This window comes from Panthera onca, chromosome D3, assembly GCF_046562875.1.
Source record: "Panthera onca isolate mPanOnc1 chromosome D3, mPanOnc1 haplotype 2, whole genome shotgun sequence".
NCBI classification, from domain to species: Eukaryota; Metazoa; Chordata; class Mammalia; order Carnivora; family Felidae; genus Panthera; species Panthera onca.
In genome coordinates, this window is record NC_138350.1 from 4,262,319 (window position 1) to 4,283,185 (window position 20,867).

The window sequence follows — 20,867 nt, forward strand, 5'->3', positions numbered from 1 at the left end:
AGCAGGCCAGCACCGCGGGACGGCTGGCAAAGGCAGGACTCCCCTCTCGCCATCGGGCCCAGAAGGCCGGCGGCGGGAAGCCCAGACCCTGCGAACGCCCCAGTGCTGGGCTCGGCGCCCGCCCCCTTCCCGTACGCGTCCGCACCGTCCCCCGAGCCGCCTGTTTCACCCCCCACCTCAGCCTTGAGCCGGAGGAGCCCTGCGTGAGACAGAACCCTCGCTGGCCCCGTGGCCCTGTCTCCCTTCCTCCTGAGCTTTCCCGCCAGTTCTTGGATTCCAGAGTCCTAGAAACAGGATCACGTTCCCTCTCCTGATATCCTGATTGTTTCAGACCCACTCCCGGCCCTGGGGGGTGGCCCCCCAACTCTACACGAAGACTCCCCATCTCCTTGGTGGGCTCCAGTCGGGACTGCCTGCCCCTTCGCACCTCCCTTGGCGACTTCAACCTCCCACACCCCCCCTCGCCCCCCGAGGGGCACCACGCACCCCGGAGAAGGTACCTCCTCTACGGCAGCCGACCGCAGGGTGGCTCTGTGGCCCGGCGTGCTGTCTCGGGTACCTACCCCAGCCGGTCAACCAGGTCCCAGAGCACGTTGGGCGTGGGCACCAAGGGGGAGCCGTCGTACAAGACCAGGGCCGCCCCCGTGGCCAGAGCGGACACCATCCAGTTCCACATCATCCAGCCGACCTGGAACAGAAGGAGCACAGTGCCAACCGAGCGCCGGGCCAGCCGCCCTCACCTCCACCGTTCGGCTCCTCACGTCCCCAGAAATCCTCCCGAAGCCGAGCCAACGGCTGCCGCGAACCGCCCCTCTCAGATGCACGAGGCTTCGCCCCAGGAATTTCACGCCAAGAGCCGACCGCGCACATCAGATCCACGCACACACGCGCGCTAAGAGGGGTCGAAGAACGTCCGCCGCAGCCTTCCCGGGCACAACGGGAGACGGACGGCAGCGAGACGCCCGCCAACGCAAACGTGGTCCCACACGGGCACAGACTACGGAACACCACACACCGAGTCCGTGAACCCGCGTCCGACGTCTGCACCCGGATGGCCGCCCGCCGCGGCCGCCGACAGGAACGAGGTCTGGGTGGATGTGGACAGGTGTCTGAGACGAGCTTAAGTGTGAAACACGCCAGCAGAGGGCACGCGCGTGACCCCATCCACACCGGGGGGGGGGGGGGCCGGTGCACAAACCCAGAGGCCCGCGGGGCACGCACGCTGCGTGTGAGAACGACCGCCACGGCTGCCCTGGACCCCGGAGGACGCCGACATCTCACGTGCACTCGGGCGTGCTGTGTGAAAGGGTTCCCACACGCAAGAAGTGCCTTTTCTGTTATCTACAAACAAAGTTTAAGGCACAAAGGTGCTGGCAAACCCACTGACAACAGCTTTCCCGTCCACGCGGGGGATCTGTGGGCAGTTCCAGAGCAGGGCAGCCAGAGGGAAGCTCCGGCAGGAATCTGCCCGCACCGAGGGCCAGGAGGACACCCCACCGGCAAGACGGCCTCGCCCGGCACCCCTGCGGCAGATCCCACGGGGGGACCGGGTGGCCACAAGGCGCCCCAGGCCGCCCGCGGGCACAGCCCGGCAGAGAAGCCCAGACGACGGCTTAGAAGACACGACTGGCACACGGCCTCGGCAAGTCCCCTGCGGCCTGAACCAGCCTCGGCAAGTCCCCTGCCGTCAAGAACCTGGCGGCCCCCGGAGCCCCCTGTCCTTCCCCTCGGCACCACCAGGGTCGCACAAAAATCTCAAGTTAGGTGAGCTGCCTTAATATCCCTAGCTGAGTTTCTTTTACTAAAGAACTCGTCTCCAGAAATCAGCACGGCAGCCCACACAGCTCGCGGTCCGGCCGACCCGCTGTCCAAAAAAGCTGCTAAAGGGGCACCTGGGTGGCTCAGTCGGTTAAACGTCTGACTTCGGCTCAGGTCATGATCTCACGGTCCGTGAGTTCGAGCCCCGCGTCGGGCTCTATGCTGACAGCTCGGAGCCTGGAGCCTGTTTCGGATTCTGTGTCTCCCTCTCTCTGACCCTCCCCCGTTCATGCTCTCTTTCTGTCTCAAAAATAAACATTTAAAAAAAAAAAAAAAAAAAGCTGCTAAAGTGGGTCACTAAGTGACACAGCGCAGGCCTGGCTCCACAGGACAAGCCAACCGCCTGTCCTTCGTGGGCAGGACACTGCCGGGGAAAGTGAAAAGCCTCCAGGAGGACCGCTCCAGATCTGCCACGTTCCGGGCACTTCCCTCGATGCAAAACCCTGTCATTTGAAACCACGTGGCCCCGGGAGGCCGCTGAGTTGGACGTGGTCGGGGCTGCGGGGGTCTTCGCGCCATTCAAACATGACGCCCCGTCAACCCTGCTGGGCTGGGCTTCCGCGTGGAAAGGGCCCGGAGGCTGGCACTGCCTGGCGCCACTGGCCCGCCTGTGGGGACGGGGTGAGCAGGGCTCTGGGATACATGCCTGCAGCTGACGGAGACCCAAATCACAGTGAGGAGCGAGGCGACCGAGCATCTAACTGCCCAGCTTCCGGGGCAGCTGGGGCAGGTGCCCTGGGTTCAGCCACAAAACGCACTGGCAAGGACTTGGGGCAGAAAACAACTTCCGTGAGGGCAGCGGCAGCCAGTGCCTGGGCTTGGCGTGGTGGCTGCCTGAGCCGCACGCCCACTCCCGGGGCAGGGACAGGGGCCTCCTGGCCAGGTTCTGGGCTGGCAGGCGGCTCTGGTCCCCAGGGTGGCCTCTCTCAGGCCCAGCCTGGCCTCCGGACTGGACCCCCAGCTGTCACAGTCATTGGGAGAGCCACCTGGAAACACTTCCTATTACCACCACGGGACTTAGTGCCCTCAAACGCCACCGATTTACTATCTCCGAGTTCTGCAGGTCCAAAGCCCAAAGTCAAGGTGTCTGCAGGACCGCGTTCCTCCTGGAAACCTCCGGGGAGAATCTCTTTCTCGGCGTCTACCGGCTTCCAAAGGTCACGCACATCCCTTGGCTCCTAAGCCCGTATCACTCTGACCTCTGCTTCCCTCGGAACAGCTCCTTCTCTGACACTGACCCGTCCACCTCCCTCTTACAAGGACCCTTGTGCTCCCGGCAGGCCCGCCCGGCTAGCGCAAGTGAAAGCCCCGGCACAAAACCCCCGGCTGAACCGCATCCACCCTGAAGGAAGCAAAGCGAGCGACGGGAGGGACGCAGAGGGCAGGAGGCACCCCCCGGACACGCACGCTCGACTCACCGTGGTGTAATACAGGAGGGTGTCGCTGCTGTCCATGTTGCCGTGGAGAACGTGTTCCTTCAGGTGCTGGATGAGGGTGCCCTGGGGGGAGGCAGGGGACATGGAGTGAGCGGGGCACCCCTGCGCAGATGGCACGGGGGCACAGGCGCAGAGCCCTGGGGAGAAGCCGACCTCCCGCCCCTCGCCCGGAGAAAGCAGACTGCCTAGCAAGCCGGGCCTGGATGCTCTGCCAGCTGACCCGGGGGTCTCCGGGGGCCGGTGGGGGCAGCCTCGGACCGGCCTGTGCGCTCCGGGTGCCAGAGAGACGGGGAGCACCGTGGGACCCCAACCCCAGGCAGAAAGCAGGAGAGGCAAAGTCAGAGATACTAGAAAACCAAACAGAAGCCCACGTGGCAACATGCACCTCCAGGGCGGGCGCCAGCCGGGCGGCACTGGGACGCTTTGCGAGTCTCGGACCAGAGCTCACGCGACCCTTGGCCGAGGGAGAGCACGAGGCCCTGCTTGCAGCCCAAAGGCCCAGTCAGACCTCCCGACCTCCATGCCCGGTCCATTATTTCTCTCCATGAACGTTTAACAGGCAGGACGTGCACCGGGCCCAGTGCTCCGAGGCACAGGCCCCCTCCCCGGCCCCAGGTCTCCAGGCAGCCGCTCCCTGTGTCTACGGCCAGGGACCCTGTAGGTTCCTTCATGCTGGTTTTCTTATCCGGACACACGGCCCTGCCCTTTGCTTTTTCCACGTAACGTGCCCTGGGGCTCCTTCTCGGGGCACGGAACTTCCTCGCGTCTGATGTTCAGCTCTGTAATACTCCAGTGCCCATGCCCCCTCATTCCCAACTTGCTCTGCCCGTCCTGCTGTGAGCCTCGGGAAAGGGAGCACCAGGCGGACGGCCGAGCAGGGGCCCTGCACCAGCCCCTTCTCTCTCCCGGCCTCAGTGCTCCCATTCTGCATGGATCTCACACACGATCCCGAGGCCACACGGGGCGCTGCCCCTCGGAAGCCCCTGAAGAGGGCTGGCCCCACACTTCACTCTGGTCCGCAGACGGGAGCACCTGGCTGACGTCAGTGGGCCCCCGTTGTTTAGGGACTACCGGGGCTGAAGCGAGGACCCCTTATCACGAGCAGCCTTGACGACCGACCCTCTTTGTATCCAAGAGAAGTAAAAACGAGCCAGGAGGGGGAGATGATCCCTCTCGAAGCTCAACGGAAACCCTCCTGCCCAACAAGTTCTCCAGCTCAAGAGTCAGAGCTCCCATTCCAGAGCGTGTCCAGAGAGGCGCCCTTCGCCAGGCCCTTGAGGAGCAGCAGGGACCTGAGCCACTTGGGGGCTGGGCAGACCGCAGCACAAGGACTTCCCCTGGGTGGGGGGGACAGGTCCTTTCTGAGGGTCCCCAAGGCCACCTGCAGATTCCTGGAGCGGGCCTCCCGTGGCTTTATCGAGCATGCATCACGGGGCTCGGGGACAGCCCCCTACCCCGGGGTCAGGAGCTTCTGTGCAAAGTTCTGTGCACTGTTCTCCCTCAGAGTGGGTGGGCACCTGCTAGGGGACAACAATCACTTCAGGAACTCTCTCAGCACAAAACATCCCCATGGCAAATCCACAGACAGGGCCAGGGGCTCCCTGACAACAGCAGCCTGTGGCAAATCCCCCTCCCATTTACTTAAAATCGGCATTTAGGGGCACCTAGGTTGCTGTCAGTTGAGCATCCGACTCTTGATTTCAGTTCAGGTCATGATCTCACGGTTCGTGAGTTCAAGCCCCACGTCGGGCTCTGTGCTAACAGCTCGGAGCCTGGAGCCTGCTTCGGATTCCGTGTCTCCCTCTCTCTCCTTCTGTCCCTCCCCCACTCATGCTCCCTCTCTTCAAAAAAAAAAAAGTTAAAAAAAATTCTTTTCAAAAAATAAAATAGGGGCGCCTGGGTGGCTCAGTCAGTTAAGCGGCCGACTTCGGCTCAGGTCACGATCTCGCGGTCCATGGGTTCGAGCCCCGCATGGGGCTCTGTGCTGACCGCTCGGAGCCTGGAGCCTGCTTCGGATTCTGTGTCTCCCTCTCTCTCTCTGCCCCTCCCCTGTTCATGCTCTGTCTCTCTCTGTCTCAAAAATAAATAAACGTTAAAAAAAATTTTTTTTTTAAATAAAATCAAAACAAAACAAAACAAAACCGGCGTTCAGTTCAGACCTGTATGTTCGCCCCGCGGTCTGCTCCAAGCCTGGCCTGTGTATAACCCCACACGGGCTTGCTGGGGCCTCGTCCTCCTCTCAGGTGGCACAAAACACGCCAGGCTTTGCTTCCCACTCGAGAATCTCTCTGAATGAATCTTAATTCACAGCAACGGTTCTGCTCTTAATTTTTAAATATTTATGGGTGAGTCTGAGGGGGAGGACGAACAACATGACTTCGTGCGTCTCAACCAGGAAGAGGAGTTTAATATCACAGGAAGAAGAGGGAAGCTGCTTTCTGACACCTCTTGCGGACGTAGAAAACACAGCCTGCAGACCAGGCATGGCCCGGCACCCCCGCGCGCCCGGGGCACGGCCAGCGGTCCCCACGCCGCGGCCCTCCCCCCGGCTGCCTCCAGGCCTCCAGCGGAGACAACGCTGACAACAGGCAAGACGCCTCGTCACTTCTCTGGAGATGCGACAGCCCGGTGGAGAGAGAAGGAGTGTAATTTTTCCTGACTTTTCCACACTCTAAATATACCAGGCGTGATGATTTTATGAGCAAGCTACATTATATCAAATACATTTTTATGTTCCTCTCCTAAAAAAGTGACATTCGCTATGCAAAAAGCACTAAAAATAAAAGCACAGTGAGACATTTTGGTTTTTCCTAAAGTGTCTGCTGTTTTGCCACGCAGACCCCACCCTTGTCTACAAGGTTTCTAAAAATGCTCCCCTCTATAGGCTCGTTAACGGGCCCGTGACCAGGCGGACCAGGGCTCTCCTCTCCAGGGAGGATGTGATTCCAGCAACCACAGCAAATGACATCTCCCGACTTGATTTAATAAACTAGGAAGGTTTGAACAACAGGGTCAACTCACTCTCACAAAAAGGCGACTCAACTCTGGCCAGCGTCACTTCTAGAAATAAAGCCTTGGGCCCCCGGACTCCCCCCTCCCTCCTGCCCTGTGGTTTCCTGCGAAGTCACCAGGGGCTCTCAGTGTTTATCTGGAGGCTCTACGTCATAACCTGCGATCAGACCTCCAGCGAATCCAAAACCAGGTAATAATGAAGCCACTGCTAACTCCTTTCCCCATTCTGATGAAAGCACTCTGTGAAAAGCTGCAGAAGGCTTTAAAATGATTCAAATGTAAATGTTCCCTTTGTACAGAAGGGATTCAAACTGCTTCGAGGCAGGGGGAACATCTGTAAAAGCCAAATGCGCTAGAAGAGAAACTTTATATTTAATTTTCAGATACCACCATCTTGTGAAGCAAAGGCTGGAAAGCGGTCTGCAAACAGGACGTTTGTCCTCTCGAATAACCCCCTTCTTCTGAGCAGCGGGAGAAAAGGCGGCCACAACAAGGTTTGACCAAGAGACCGCAGGCTCTTCTCCTCCCTACAGGCCAAGCCAACTGAGGGAGAAGCCAGGAAGAGGGTCCAGAGAGAAGCTGTGGAACGGACCAGTCAAGAAGCCCAGGCTGCGGGAAGGAGCACCAGGCACGGAGCCCCTGTGCCCCCCGAGACCAGCCCAGGAGGGGTCTGAGTTCCAGGAGGGGACCGACTGCGCCAGAGTCAAAAAGAAGCTCTCCCATCAAGGCCAGAGGCGGGGTAGGAGGAGATGAGGCCAGGAGGGCTCACAGTCACAGACAAGGAACTGTACCTCGGGAGAGTGACCCATTTAGATGACCATCATGAAATAAACTGACATCAGGGGCCTCCTGAACATCACTTCCAAAAGGCATCGCCCCAATCTAACCCGCAGGAAACATCGACCGAACCCAGACAGCCATTCTGCCGGACCAGAGGCTGGGAATCCAAAAATGCCAAGGTCGTGAAAGGTGAAGGCAGGGGAAGGACACCAGAGGCGCGACAGCAGGCGGCTGCGAAGGATGTCATGGGGAGAGGGGAAGCACCCGAGTGGTGATGGTATCACATCCACACTGACTTTCCTGAACGTCACGACGACACCAGGGTTTTGTGAGAGAACGTTCTCGTTCTCGGGAGGTATGCGCTGAAGCACTCAGGGAGAAGGGCCGGGACTCCCCAATTTGTTCTCGAGGGGTCAGCAAAAAGCTAAAGAATAACAACGTGTGTGTGTGTGTGTGTTCAGAGAGAAGGAAGCAAAGGAAGAGTCTTTCAAGGAAACATTAAGAACGGATGCTGAGGACGTTAACGATGGCGGAGTCTCGCTGACATGCCCGCTGCGCTCCCTACCCCTGCACCTGTTCCACGGGCTTGGAACTGTTCCAAGAGTGAACGGTTGAAGTCACTAACGTCGATGGATAAAATCTCACGCTTAGTGGGAAAGCGTCATTTCGGGTGCTTGAATATGGTTGGACTTTTGATGAAATAAACAGGAAGACGAGAAGATTGTGTTCTGGGCTGAACTGTGTGTCCCCAGAGCCACACTGTGAGGCCCTAGGGCCCAGGACCTTGGAGGGTGACTCCATTTGGAGACGGGGCCTTGGAATCGGTGGAGAAGGTAGAGAGACCACCGCAGCGGGTCCTAATGCAGTCTGGTGGATTTTTTTTTTTTTACAAAAAGAGGAAATGTGGGCAAAAGCGAGCCCCCAGGGACGCCTGCACAGGGGGAAGACCGAGGGAGGACTTCCGAGTGAGACGGCGGCCTCTGCAAGCCAAGGCGACAGGCCTCGGGTCCAACCGCGGACCCCTCGATCTGACTCCAGCCCCGGAACTGTGAGAAAGAAGGGCATGTCTCCTGCTCGAGCCCCCGGCCCGTGGTCCTCGGTCACGGCAGCCCGAGACGACGACCACAGTGCTGGAGCCGTGCTGGAACAGCTTCCTAAGTGCACTTCAGAACCTAACCCAGCGGCTCTCCGTGCCGGACCACAGCCCGCGGTCGGCGCTGTTTCACCACACCACCGAGCACACGCACGCGCGCGCTCTTCTCCCCTGCTCTGCTTCGCCCCTCCTGAAACGGGCCCACGGCGCGGAAGTCAGGGCTCACCCGGTGCACGCCCTGCCTCGGACGCTCCGCGGGGCCTCCGCACCGGTCACTGTGGTGACGGGCGCCACGGCAGCGCCTGGAGCAGCAGCTCCGGGCGCCTGGGCTCGGTCTCCGATCTCCACGCTGCCCCCCAACTCGAAGGGGGGCCGCGTGCTGCAGCCTCTGGGGAGGCGGCGCGGTCTGGCTGGGGTGGCGGTGTGGGGTGCAGAGCCGGACGCCCACCTCCGCCAGCCGAGCCCCCAAGAGAGCACAGACGGTTGGAGAGACGTACCCCCGCGGAATGCACCATGCACTTGGGCGCTCCGGTCGTGCCCGACGAAAACATGATGAAGAGTGGGTGGCTGAAGGGCAGCTGCTCGAACTCCAGCTGCGGGGCCTGCTCGCCCCTCCCGGTGGCAAGAAAATCGTCCAGAAACACACTGGGGGCAAAACACACAGACGCAAACGGTGAATGTTCCAGAATGCTGGGTTGTATCCCGAGGCCTCCCAGGCTAGACCTGGCCGCTCGCTGCCCTCTACTGCTTCCGGGAAGGATTTCCTGGGAAAACTAACCTTGTTTGCAGAAGTCCCACCTGAGGGATCCACGCTAATTGAAGGAAAGCTGACAGAGTGAAAATTCCACGTTGCTTTATTAGGACACTCCCAGGGCCCAGGGGGGGGTCTCGTCTGAGAACCTGCTAAGTGCTTTAGCAAGCATGTGGAGAAGGACCACTCACAATTAACGCATCCTGTCTGTGTGCAAACTCAGGGGAAGAGCTTGTGACTCTGACACCCGGCCGCCCCAGCAAGGAGCAGGGAGAGGAGACACCAGATTCCCGAGCTTCTCCACAGACGGTCAAGAGCAAGAAGGTGGGGCCAAGATCTGAAAACTACAGTTTCTGAGACAGAAACACTTTTAGGCAGGGGCGCCCGGGGGGGCTCAGTCGGTTAAGCATCTGACTTCGGCTCAGGTCATGAGCTCGCAGTTCGTGGGTTCGAGCCCCGCCTCGGGCTCTGGGCTGACAACACGGAACCTGCTTGGGATCCTCTCTCTCTCCCTCTTTCTCCGCCCCTCCCCTGTTCCTTCCCTCTTTCTTTCTCTCTCAAAATAAATAAACTTAAAAAAAAAAAAAAGAAGAAGCCCAAACTGCCCTACGACCCAGCAATTGCACTACCAGGCATTTATCCAAGGGATACAGTTGTGCTGTTTCGAAGGGGCACACGCACCCCAATGTTCACAGCAGCGCTATCAACAATAGCCAAAGTATCCCAAATGTCCATCGATGGATGAATGAATAAAGAATATGTGGTATGTATGTGTGTATACACATACACACAAATGGGGTATTACTCAGCAATCAAAAAGAATGAAATCTTGCCATTTGCAACTACGTGCATGGAACTACAGAGTATTATGCTAAGCGAAATTAGTCAGTCAGAGAAAGACAAATATTGTGACTTCACTCATATGTAGAATTTAAGATACAAAACAGATGAACATAGGGGCGCCTGGGTGGCTCAGTCCAGTGGACATCTGACTTCGGCTCAGGTCATGATCTCGCGGTTCATGGGTTCGAGCCCCGCGTCAGGCTCTGTGGCGACAGCTCGGAGCCTGGAGCCTGCTTCGGATTCTGTGTCGCCCTCTCTCTCTGACCCTCCCCCACTTGTGCTCTCTCTCCGTCTCTCAAAAATAAATAAATGTGAAAAAAAAATGAAAAAAAAAACACAGATGAACATGGGGAAGGTGATCAAAAATAAAATAAAAACGGGGAGGCGGGGGCAAAACCTAAGAGACTCTTAAATACAGAGAACAAATTAAGGGTTGCCGGAGGGGTTGTGGGAGGGGGGGATGGGCTAAATGGGCAAGGGGCATTGAGGAAGACACTTGCTGGGATGAGCACTGGATGTTACACGTAGGGGATGAATGACTGGAATCTACTTCTGAAATCATGATTGCACTCTACGCTAACTAACTTGGACGTAAATTAAAAAAAAAAAAAAAAAAAAAAAAAAGCCCAGCTCTTGACTACTGCCTAAGAAACCCACCCCCAAAGCTGACATAAAAAACCAATGCACGTGGCCAAAAACCAGCAAAGGAGGCACAGACCTGTGTTCTGAGCAGAAACAGGGCTGTTGAAGCTGCAAAGCCATCTTGGGAGAGGTGCCTTCTCTACTTTGAGACCAGCAGGAACATTGATCCTGGCCCATCCTTCCATTGGCTCGAAAGGGAGAAGGGAGGGGGGAACAAACCCGCTGTTTTGACAGATGGAACTTTCTCTCTTTCAGGGAAGGGGGAGAACCAGCTACACTCAGCCCGCAGCAATTTGCTAAGAATAATTACTGAGAAACACAAATGCACACACTCTAAAGCGGTCTTTGAGGACAAGCACGTCTCCTGGGGGCGGCATGGAGGTTTACAAAGGGCATCCAGAATAATTCCACTCTGAGCGGTAAACAAACAAAGCCTTCTGCTCCACGGTGTCCGGGAAATTATTCGCTGTGGAACTTTCCAGCCAACGAAAGCCCCACTCCTCCTCCACCTCCCTTCCCAATCCCATTTACACAAAGCGCCCAATCTAATCGGATACCGCGCACAAAGAAAAGCCTTTTCTTCCGAACGGTCTGTAAATCACAGTAAATAGCAGTTACTTGTGTCGCTCTTCTAAAAATGAAAAACCCCGCAGGGCGGGCCCCCCACCGGCCCGGTCTCCGACACAGGCACGTCTGTGTGCTCAGTTTATCTGCGGGATCCGGCAATCGAGAGCCGGGTAGCAGGGGAGGTGCGATTCCCAGGGTGGGGCGGGGGCTGTGATGCTGCAGGGCGCTCTCGTTTCACACCAATCGCTGCCGAACACGTTCAGAGGGATAAAAGTTGGGCCACCGTGGGGCCAGAAAGGCTGCCAGGCTCTCCTCCGGCCTCTGGGCGCGATGGCCCCCAACATAAAGCAGGGAGCTGTGTCTGCCGTGTGAACGGGGACCAGGGCCCTGTCATCGGGCTGTGATGTATCCTGGCGGGTAGGGTTCCCGCGGCACAAGGGACAAGTGCAAGCCCCGGGCCGGCCCGTAAGGCCCTGCACACTCTGACCCGGATGCTCCACGGAACAGAGCCCCCTGCGGCCTGTGGCTGTCGCCTGCTCCCCACGACAGACAGCACTGCTGAGGGCTAACAACCAAGCGTGCCTGCCCAGCACTCACTCATCTGACGCTCGCAAGTCCGGGACGAAGGTGCTGTTCTGCTCATTCTACAGGCGGGGAACCCAGGGCCCACACAGGTGAATCCCTCACCCAGGGTCACACAGCGGACGTCTGGACCTGAGCCGTCCGGCCTGAGACCACAGCCCGCAGGGAAGAGGCACCCTGCTGACAAGCACCCTGCCCGTCTCTCAAGGTCGCCTTAGGTGCCGCCTCCCCCAGATCCCACACCCTTCTCCCAGGCCCTGGGCACTTCCTGCCCACCCCCCCCCCCCCCCCCATTCAAGGAGCGGGCTATGTCTACTGGGCCCGATGGTCATGGCTCACCCTCCCTGCAGGTGTGGCCCGTCTGCCTGCCTGCAGGGGGCGCCTAGGTGTTTCAGGCGGGTGAGCGTCCAACTCTTGATTTCGCTCAGGTCATGATCCCAGGGTCATGAGATCAAGCCCCACGTCAGACTCTGCGCTGGGCTTGGAGCCTCTCTCTGTCTCTCTCTCTCTCTCCCTCCTCCTCCGCCCCTCATTCCCCTCTAAAGAAAAGCCCTCCCTGTCCCCCCCCACGGGACACAAGGACCCCACTGTGCACCTGTGTGACGCTTCGCACGCAGCCTCAAGGGGCCGCCCTCCAGGCTCCTGCCAGGGCCCCACACGGGGCTAGAGGGAGAGGTCCGCCCATACAGGTAAACACACCTGGCGGCTGAACTCTCCCCACAGCTGTTTCAAGGAGGAGGAAAGGGTGTACAGCGCCAAGAATCTGGAGACAACCCATGACCCCCTTCCTAACTCCTAGTCCAAACTAACCCGCTCACAATACCATTTGCTACTTAGGGTGCGTGTTGCACCAGCTTATAAATGTCAGAGGAACAGAGGAAGACACTCCTAGCGATAAGGACAAAAATCGGTTCCGGAAGGGAAATTTATGTATGTGTGCACATTCAGGTGTGCGTACAGATGCAGTCACATACGTATACGTGTGCATGCACCTGCGGGCACGCGCGTACGTTCATGTCCATTGAGTCGGGGAGCGGGGCTGGACCTCCCACTGGGAAGGGACGGCAGAGAGAAAGTATTCCTGGGGCTGTTCTGATCCTACGTGGCTCTGTGGCTTGGGGAATTCACTCTGGGGCCTCAGGTGCCCCTCTACAGGAGTGATTTTTATTTTTAATTTTGAAGTTGAGAGCCCCCCAGATGCCCCTACGAGAAGTGATTTTTAAGTGAAACCTGCACTTCTAAAATGAATGAGTCACAGAATCGACTTCCCGGGGGGACTCCCAGTAGGCTCCACACGGACGCAGCGATCCGCTGGCTTACCTATTTGGAATCTTGGAAATGTCTATCTTCTCTCTTGAGGCGAGGTATGGAATCAGCACCACCCTTTCCAAGTCTGGGAGTCCTGGAGGAGGCGGGGGGCGGGGGGGAGCGCAGGCTCGCTGAACGACACACGCCGCGGATGTGCTTCCCGCCCAGCGTGACACAACCGAGAGATGGGGGCTTCCCGGGGTTTGGCCACTCGCGGTCCAGGGGCCCTCGTGCCTCCCCTCTCCGCACCCCGCCCCAGCCCTTCCGGCCCCCACTCGGCCGAGCCACGCACCTCTGACCACCTGCTGCAGCTTCTCCGTGTGGCTGAACTCCTTGCCGTTGTACCTGACCGCCTCCACGGAGAAGATGAGCTTGGGCTGGATCTGAGAGAAGCGGTCCAGAACACCCTGGAAGGGGAAGGGAAGGTCGTCGCCATCAGTCACGCCAAAGGCAAAAACCTTAAGCAACCCACGCGACCGCCTCGAGGGAAAGGAACCGCGTGACGTCGGGGCACCAGGCGCGTTCCTGCGACCCCGCCAACCCGTGGCCCATACAGAAAACCGAGCAAGCCACGACTGGCCCCTGAGAAATGAACGTCACTTTGAGAAAAGGGTCAACGTAGACTTACAGACGCACTGAGACAGCAAAGCACAAGTGTAGGAGACGGGGAACCTTCGGGGGGAGTATCTGCACCCCCAGGGAGATGCCCCGCTTTGCGGAAAGAGCCCTGAATACAGCCCCTCCGGCACCTGGCGCACACGAAACGAGCTTCGCCGGCGTGTCCGTACCTTGGTCCCTCCTGATCTTCAGTTACGAGGTGCGCGAATCCTCCAAAAGGCACTTTCTGCCAACCAAACGCACGCCCCTACAAACGTGTATCCTCGTAAATAAGCCCCATTTCCAAGGCAGGCCCACCACGCACGGAGTCGGGTCCTGGCAAGCACACCTCTTTCTCTGAAAGCAGCACGCCTCCGTGTGGGTAACGACTCGTGTGGGACACTGACGTAGACAGACACGCTCACTACAACCGGAGTGTGAGCCCAGGGGCGACAGGGAAGCGCTCCCGGGTCCAGACCTCGGTGGAGCCCTCTTCATCCACAAGCACGGCACCTGGGGAGGCACCGCCCGGAACGGCGCTTCCGCCCAGGGCCAGAGCCCCACGATCGGCACCCGGGTCACTCCCAGGGCACAGGCAGTGACGCCAGGATTTCCCAAGAACATCCCGGTCTCTGACACCGCTGGGCGGCGGGAACCAGAAGGGAAAGGCACAAGGGCCAGGAGGTTCGTCAGCACAGGCAACGGCAAGAGTGATGCAGAGAATTCGGGAGAATCACCAGGAAAACCGTTCGGCTGATGACAGGCATAGTGGTGATGTAGAAACTCGATAGAGCAAGATACAGAGTGTTCTTAAACCTCAGGATTCTTTTTTTAAATTTTGTTTAGTGTTTATTTTTTTGAGAGAGAGACAGAGCACAAGTAGGGGAGGAGCAGAGAGAGAGGGAGACACAGAATCCGAAGCAGCTCCAGGCCCTGAGCTCTCGGCACAGAGCCCGACGCGGGGCTCGAACCGGTGAACCGTGAGATCATGACCCGAGCCGAGGTCGGACGCTCAACCGACTGAGCCACCCAGGCGCCCCTCAAAGCTCAGGATTCTAAGCGGGGCTGAGAGTTGCCGCTTTATGTGGGAAGAAAAGCTTTGCCAATAAAAATCCCAACACGCACTGAGCGCTCACCGTGCCAGGCGCCGCTCCGGCCTGCTCCAGGCATGCGCGCATCTGGCCTGCGCAGCCCCGGGAGCAAGGCAGTACTGTTCGCCCACGTCCTGGCGGAAGCGCGAGCAGGTTGAGCAACGGGGCCACAGTAACGAGCGGCCAATGGCAGAGCCGGGGCTGCAGGCCGGTGCTCTTAACCACGCGCGGCCTCTGGGAGAGACTAGCCTGAGCGACAAGGAAACCAAAGGGCAGCAGCAGAGAACAGGGCCGGGTCCCGGGCCGACTGAAGCAGGACCAGGAAGAGGCAGCGGGGGCTGGAGCCACGGAGCGGGAGGGGGTCCCCTCGGGGGCGGCCGCAGGAGCAGGTTCCACAGCGGGGCGGGAGGGGAGAGGCTGTCCCCAGGCAGAGGGCACCTCGGGAGACGCTCAGGGAACGGAAGGCCCGCGGGAGGGCCTCGGGTCGGGGAGGGGCTGCCGGAGTCGGGCTGGGGGCGTCCCGGAAGGCAGCAGAGACATCTCCGTGACACCCCGCGCCTCCCCTGCTCTCCCCTGCGCAAGGCACAACACTCAGGATGGAAGGACCCAGCCCACCAGGGACCCGGGCCTCACATGTCACAGAGCTCCCGGCCACGGTGACGGCCAACAGACAGCGAAGACCACAGTGTTTCAGAATCAGAGGTCTGGGTCCGGCCACGGACAGACCCAGAGGCCCCAGGGGAAGCCGTTAGCCCTGTCGCTTTCCGACCCCCCGGAGGGCTCTCCCCCGAGACTCAGGCCACAAGGCCAGAGAGAACTCCCAGAAGCCGCGAGCTGAAGCCCGGAGACGGCAGAGCCACGCTGCCATCTAGCGTGCAGCAGGGTCAGCAGCGCAGGCTGGAGAGCCATCTGCTGGGGACACGTGGCACGGGACGTGGCAACAGCAGAGTGGGAGGCGGCTGGATGCTGGCCCGCGTCCCAGCCTCCCACCCTGTACCCGGAGGCACAATGCACCGCCCGGTGCCACCAGGGGCTCTGCTCTCCGTGAGGTCTCCGGGCTAGGGCTTCCTTCCAGCCCCAGAAGGCCACGACCACTGCCCTGTGCCACGCCCAGCTCTCCCAACACCTTCGTGACCGGCTCAAAACACCCACGTCACTTTTAAAGGCTGACACGCGGTGATTTCGGGGGGCGGTGAGCCGAGCGTGGCCCCAACCCCACGCAAGCATCCATTCTGCGGTCCCCGTGGGGTGACCGGGCACAGGCACAGGAAAGCCCCAGGAGGAAAACGACCGCCAAGCCGGGAGGTCCAGGCGGCCACCTGCTTCCCGAACTCGGCAGAGCCCGGTCCTCGCCGCAGCCCCAGCCGGCCACTTCACTGCCCCCGCGCCTCCGCACAGCATGGGGCAGAGGAGACCTACTTGGACCACCTTTACCAGAACAGCAGGCCTCAAGGTAGACGCGAGTCCCAAGCTCGTACCCGAAAACCAGCCCTGCGGCCGAGACCAGCCCGACCACGGGGCGCCGAGCTCGAACGTCACCAGCGGCTGAAGCCGGAGCCGAGGTGCGCCAATGTCGCCTCGCGGGCCCAGCCTCCTGTGCTCATTCCACGGCCCTCTCTTCCCACCGTCCCTGTTTCGCACAGGAGGGTAAACTGCTCGCCCAGGGGTGCAGGGTCGGCAAAGTCGGGACAGCCTCAGCCGCTAAGCTGTGCTGGCCGGTGCCCGGAACAGGGGCCGGGCCAGGAGCGAAGCACCTGATGCCATGGAGAGTGGCCGGGGTCCCGGATGCCCACCGTGTCCCCTAACTGGGGTCTGTCCTCATGGCTCCCAAGGGACCCACATCGCCGAGGCTCTGCAAGCAGGAAAGGCCCCGGGCCGGCGAGTGGAGGCCCCGGGGAAGTCCTGTTCTGCCGCCACTTCCTTCTCCACAGCGGGGCTGAGCACGCGCCTCCTGCCCCTGCCTGGGCCCCTCTGGCGGCTGGCTGCACCCTGGGTCCTTGGTCCCCTCGGCTCCGCAGAGATAAAGAGGCCCACCCTCTTCCCGCGCAGAGCACAGATCCAAAGCAAGAGATCAGAAACGGCAGGGAAAGACCCAAGCGCCAGGAGACCTCGGGGGAGCCTCTGTGAGCAAACCCAGATGGCGGTCTGCACAACAGAAACATCAGAAAGTCTCCTGCGGTCACGAGTGCAGAGATGACCAGACACCTCCCGTGAGATCCCCAGCGCCATCTGCCACACGAGGACGGGACGTTAGCAACGCCAGAAAAGAGGAGGGTTCGTTGGTGTGTAGATTTAAAACCAAGGCTCGGCTCACTCTGGATCCTTCTCTCCCATCGTTCCGGTGTCACCGGCCGGTGAGACAGGAGGCCGTCGTGACATCGTCTCCTTCCCGGCCTGCCAGTCCTGGGCCACAGCTGCCCACGCCCCTGCCCAAGACGCCGGGTGGGCAGAGCCCTCCCCTTGGGAAATCACACAGGAATGTTTCCGTGGCCAGTGGCCGCACCCCCAGGGCACTCAGGGGCACACGGGCGCCCCTCACTGGGGACCCCAACTCACGTTCACACCGAAGTCTGGGGACGTGGAGCTCCAGATGGCACCGATGCTCGCTGCAGCCAGCATGGCCTCCACGGCATGCACACCATTGGGTAAATAACCTGTCATCGGGCACAGGGAGAAAGCCTCGGGTTCAGGGTACGTGCGATGCAGTGGACTACCAAAAGGGACCTCTGAGAGCCAGGCAAGCAGTGGGGAGAGCAGCTGGCTTTGACCAGCCCAAGGAGCATGGCCAGCCCCACCCCATCCCAGCTGCCCTGACATCCCCGTTCAGACGGCCCCACCGCTTACCCCCAGCCTGTCCACTCCTTACAGCCACCCCCTCCAACCCATACTAACCAGAATGATCCCCACAGCCTGCATGATCCGGCCCTGGCCTCCTCTTCCTCCGCTCTGCCTCCTTCTCCAGTTTTCCAGTTGTTCTAAGCTCCTCCTGCCCCAGGGCCTTTGCACAGGCTCTCTGTTCTGCCTGAACACTCTTCCACACACACCAGTTGCTCTAAACTCCTCCTGCCCCGGGGCCTTTGCACAGGATGTCCGTTCTGCCTCAATACTCTTTCACACACAGCAGCCTTCCTGACTCTGCAAATTCATTATTTAACTCTTAATGTAAATGAGACTTTCTCAGAGACGCCTTCTCCGAGGCCCCCCGATAAACTCAGATTCCCTGGCCGGTCCCCACAAAGCACACTCTATTTTTCCGTCACCAAATTTACCATAATAATCACCTGCATCTGATAATATAACTGTCAATTTCACAGCTGGTTCCCACAGGAGGGCAGGGACTTTGCCTGTCTTGTCCTTTCCTTTACCAAACGCCTTTTACCATGCCCTGCATATCAAGGCCCTGAGATATGGGTGCGCTGGCTGGTGGATGGACGGATAAATAGACAGGTGGACAGACGGAAGGGGGAAGGAGAGGCAATAAGGGAATCGAGCAGGAGTCAAGAGACCCAGAAAAGCCTGGAAGGAACACAGCAGAGGCAAGAGGCTGGGCTGTAATGACAACAGACGCAGAGCAACTTTGGGGCCAGAGGGACTCCGGTCAATTAGACAGATCGTCCTAAATGTCCTGGAGGAAAGGAGCAGACACACAAGGCACTGGGGAGCAGGGGCCGTGGCCCAATGCCGCCCCCACACGGCCCCCAGGCGACCACAGAAGCCCCGCAGTCCCGGCACCCGGGGCTCTGAGCCTGTACAGCTCTCTCCCTGCTTCCTCCCCCAAGGCGCTCCACTCTCCCCTTCTTCAAGTTCGCTGTACCTCCCTGGCAGCCAGCCAGGAGCGCCCCCAAAGGGCGAGGCTCAGCCGGGAATGCGCCCAGCATCTGGCACAGGCAAGCCTGCGGTCTCCTGAGTTTACCATGTAAACTGCAATCTCCCCGGGGCAGGGCAGGACCCACGCCCGGGGGGCCGCACACCCAGGCTTGGTGCCACGGCAGTGAGCACGCGTCACGGACAAGAGAAACCCATAAGAGCAGCCCCGACAGGTGTCTGAAGCCCCTCAAGCATCTTCCCGCGTCCTCCTCCCCCGTCAGGAGTCATTCCCTGGTGCCCTCTTCCGGGAACCACAGCCCCCAGTCCTGGAACTGTGGTCGGGTCAAGTTAGTGTCCAGGCTGAGACCCTCACGAGCATGGGTCACCAGGCACCCGCATGAGTTTGCACAGTCGGGACATCGCCCACAAAAGCACGGCCCGGAGGGGGTCTCGACCGTCTTCCCCAACACACGCTGGTCTCCACTTCTCCTTCTCTCGGAAAATGTTTGCTTCAAAAAGAGACTTGTTTTAACGAAAATGAGAGGAAAGAGAACACTTAGAGGGAAGAAAAAAACCAGAGGCAATAAGAACCTTCTGAATTCCTTTTCTAGACCTCAAAAGGGTGGCTTACACCGGGGGAAGAGCCACAGATATGGAGGCTTCAAGCACACGTCCCTGCTACGACTAGGGCCCCACGCTCACACACACTCACCCACAAGAGCCCGTCACACACCCACCGCGCCCCGGCCGCCCTGCGGACAGAGACGTGGCCGTGCACAGAGGACACAGCCCCTGTCCTCCAGCGGGAGGACAGACAGACGGACACACGCACACACAAACGATCCCAAGATTTCAGATGGGCGATGAGGACCACAAAGGAACATAAAGCAGGCTGCGTGCAGGGAGGGCCGACGGTTTCCCGTGGGACAGCAGGGACCTCGCTGAAGCGTGCGAACCCCGGAGGTCAGTACAGCCCATCCAGGGCCGAGACAGGGGGCGACGGCTGCGGTGACCCCCGTCTGCTTCCTTCCCAGTCAACTGACATGCGAGCAGGGCCTCCGTGCCCAGCTGCCATGGGAGGAGACACGGGGTACAGCCCTTACTCGGTTTACAATGATAAGGCCGCCCTCTTAGCAAACACGCTGAATGCCCACTTGCGGTGAGTTCTCCCAGGAGAGGCGGCTTCTCCCACTGCCACCTGCCCTGTGGCCCTGTCCCACGGCCATGGGGGTGGGGAGGCAGACCAGCACCCCGGACACCCCGCCGGCTCGAGGATAAGTCCTCTTATCTCCCCCTGTTTGCCCTGGGGGCACGCCCACCCACATCTAAATTAACTAAAGGTCCTTGGGGCGGAGAACAGGTCCACATACAGGCCCGGAAACCTTCCCCAGGAGTCAAGGTGAAAGGAAAACTGTAAGAAAACACCTGAATGTGCTCGGTGGGAAATCAAGACTCACTGCCAGATGCAGAGAGAACAAAGGAAGGCAGGAACTGGGGAGGGGGCCGGGGAGGGAGAGGGAGCCAGGCCCCCCTTTGCCCTCTGGAGACACCAACCTTGGTTCCTTCTGGAAGGAGGGCCCCTGCCTGCCCTACCACCTGTGGTGCACGCCCAGCCCACCGTGCTCCTGTCACCCCTGCAGGTGCCCTGCCTCATGAACCTCCGGGCCTTTGCACAGGCTGTCCCTGCCCTCTCGGGGCACCATGACCTTCCTTGGCCATCTGTCCTCCACCAAGCGTGGATCGCTGAGGTCCTACAGGGTTGCTCGCAATCTGCCATTGTCCAAAAGTCGCCTCAACCTTCCAAGCTGGTCACTCCACCTCGTCTCTCCCCCAAACCACAAGAGCCCAAAACACTTACCAACGACCCGGTCTCCTTGTTTCACACCCATTTTCCTCATTGCTGCTGCAAACAAAGCCACCTGCTGCCGCAACTCTTCAAAAGTCACCTTCACAATTTCCTCTTTGCCTTCCCCTGGGAAGAGAACAGGGACACACAGTGGAGACGAGCCGAACAGAAAAGTTCCGAGTCGTAGACTCGTCCAAACATAGGTTAGAAATGTGTCACACATCAGGGCGCCTGGGGGGCTCAGTCGGTCAAGCTTCCGACTTCGGTTCAGGTCATGATCTCACGGTCTGTGGGTTCGAGCCCCGTGTCGGGCTCTGTGCTGACAGCTCAGAGCCTGGAGCCTGCTTCGGAGTCTGTGCCTCCCTCTCTCTCTGCCCCTCTTCTGCTCACACGCTCTCTCTTTCTCAAAAATAAACATTAAAAAAAAAAACGTTTTCTCTCAAACTAAATAAATTTGCATTTAAAAATTAAAAAAAATGTTTTTTTTAATCATGTTTAAAAAAAAAAAATGTCGCACGGACACAGGTTTACTCAACTTCCCGGGACGTGCGTGTGGCAGTCAGCCGAGGACAGAAAAATGATCAAGGTCTCTGTGGAAGACAGGTCCGTGACAAGGGTGAGATATGAATTTCCACCTAACAGACGGCGATGACAGGGGAAGACGGTGTGCTCGCCGGCCTCCGCGGCGGCCCCC

The 20,867-nt window shown here is 59.4% G+C and overlaps 1 protein-coding gene across 4 annotated transcripts in view; it reads right to left on the reverse strand.

Annotated features, from left to right (window-relative positions):
- Positions 1-20,867, reverse strand: part of AACS (acetoacetyl-CoA synthetase) — a 53,071-nt gene that overhangs the window by 17,696 nt on the left and 14,508 nt on the right. For all 4 annotated transcript variants that reach the window (XM_060612071.3, XM_060612072.3, XM_078435939.2 and 1 more), the window contains exons 4-10: positions 20,186-20,299; positions 17,077-17,174; positions 13,125-13,239; positions 12,845-12,926; positions 8,637-8,784; positions 3,237-3,317; positions 564-688 (exon numbers count right to left, since the gene is read on the reverse strand). In XM_060612071.3, the coding sequence (XP_060468054.1) occupies positions 564-688; positions 3,237-3,317; positions 8,637-8,784; positions 12,845-12,926; positions 13,125-13,239; positions 17,077-17,174; positions 20,186-20,299 (763 nt within the window). The remainder of the gene's footprint in view (positions 1-563; positions 689-3,236; positions 3,318-8,636; positions 8,785-12,844; positions 12,927-13,124; positions 13,240-17,076; positions 17,175-20,185; positions 20,300-20,867) is intronic.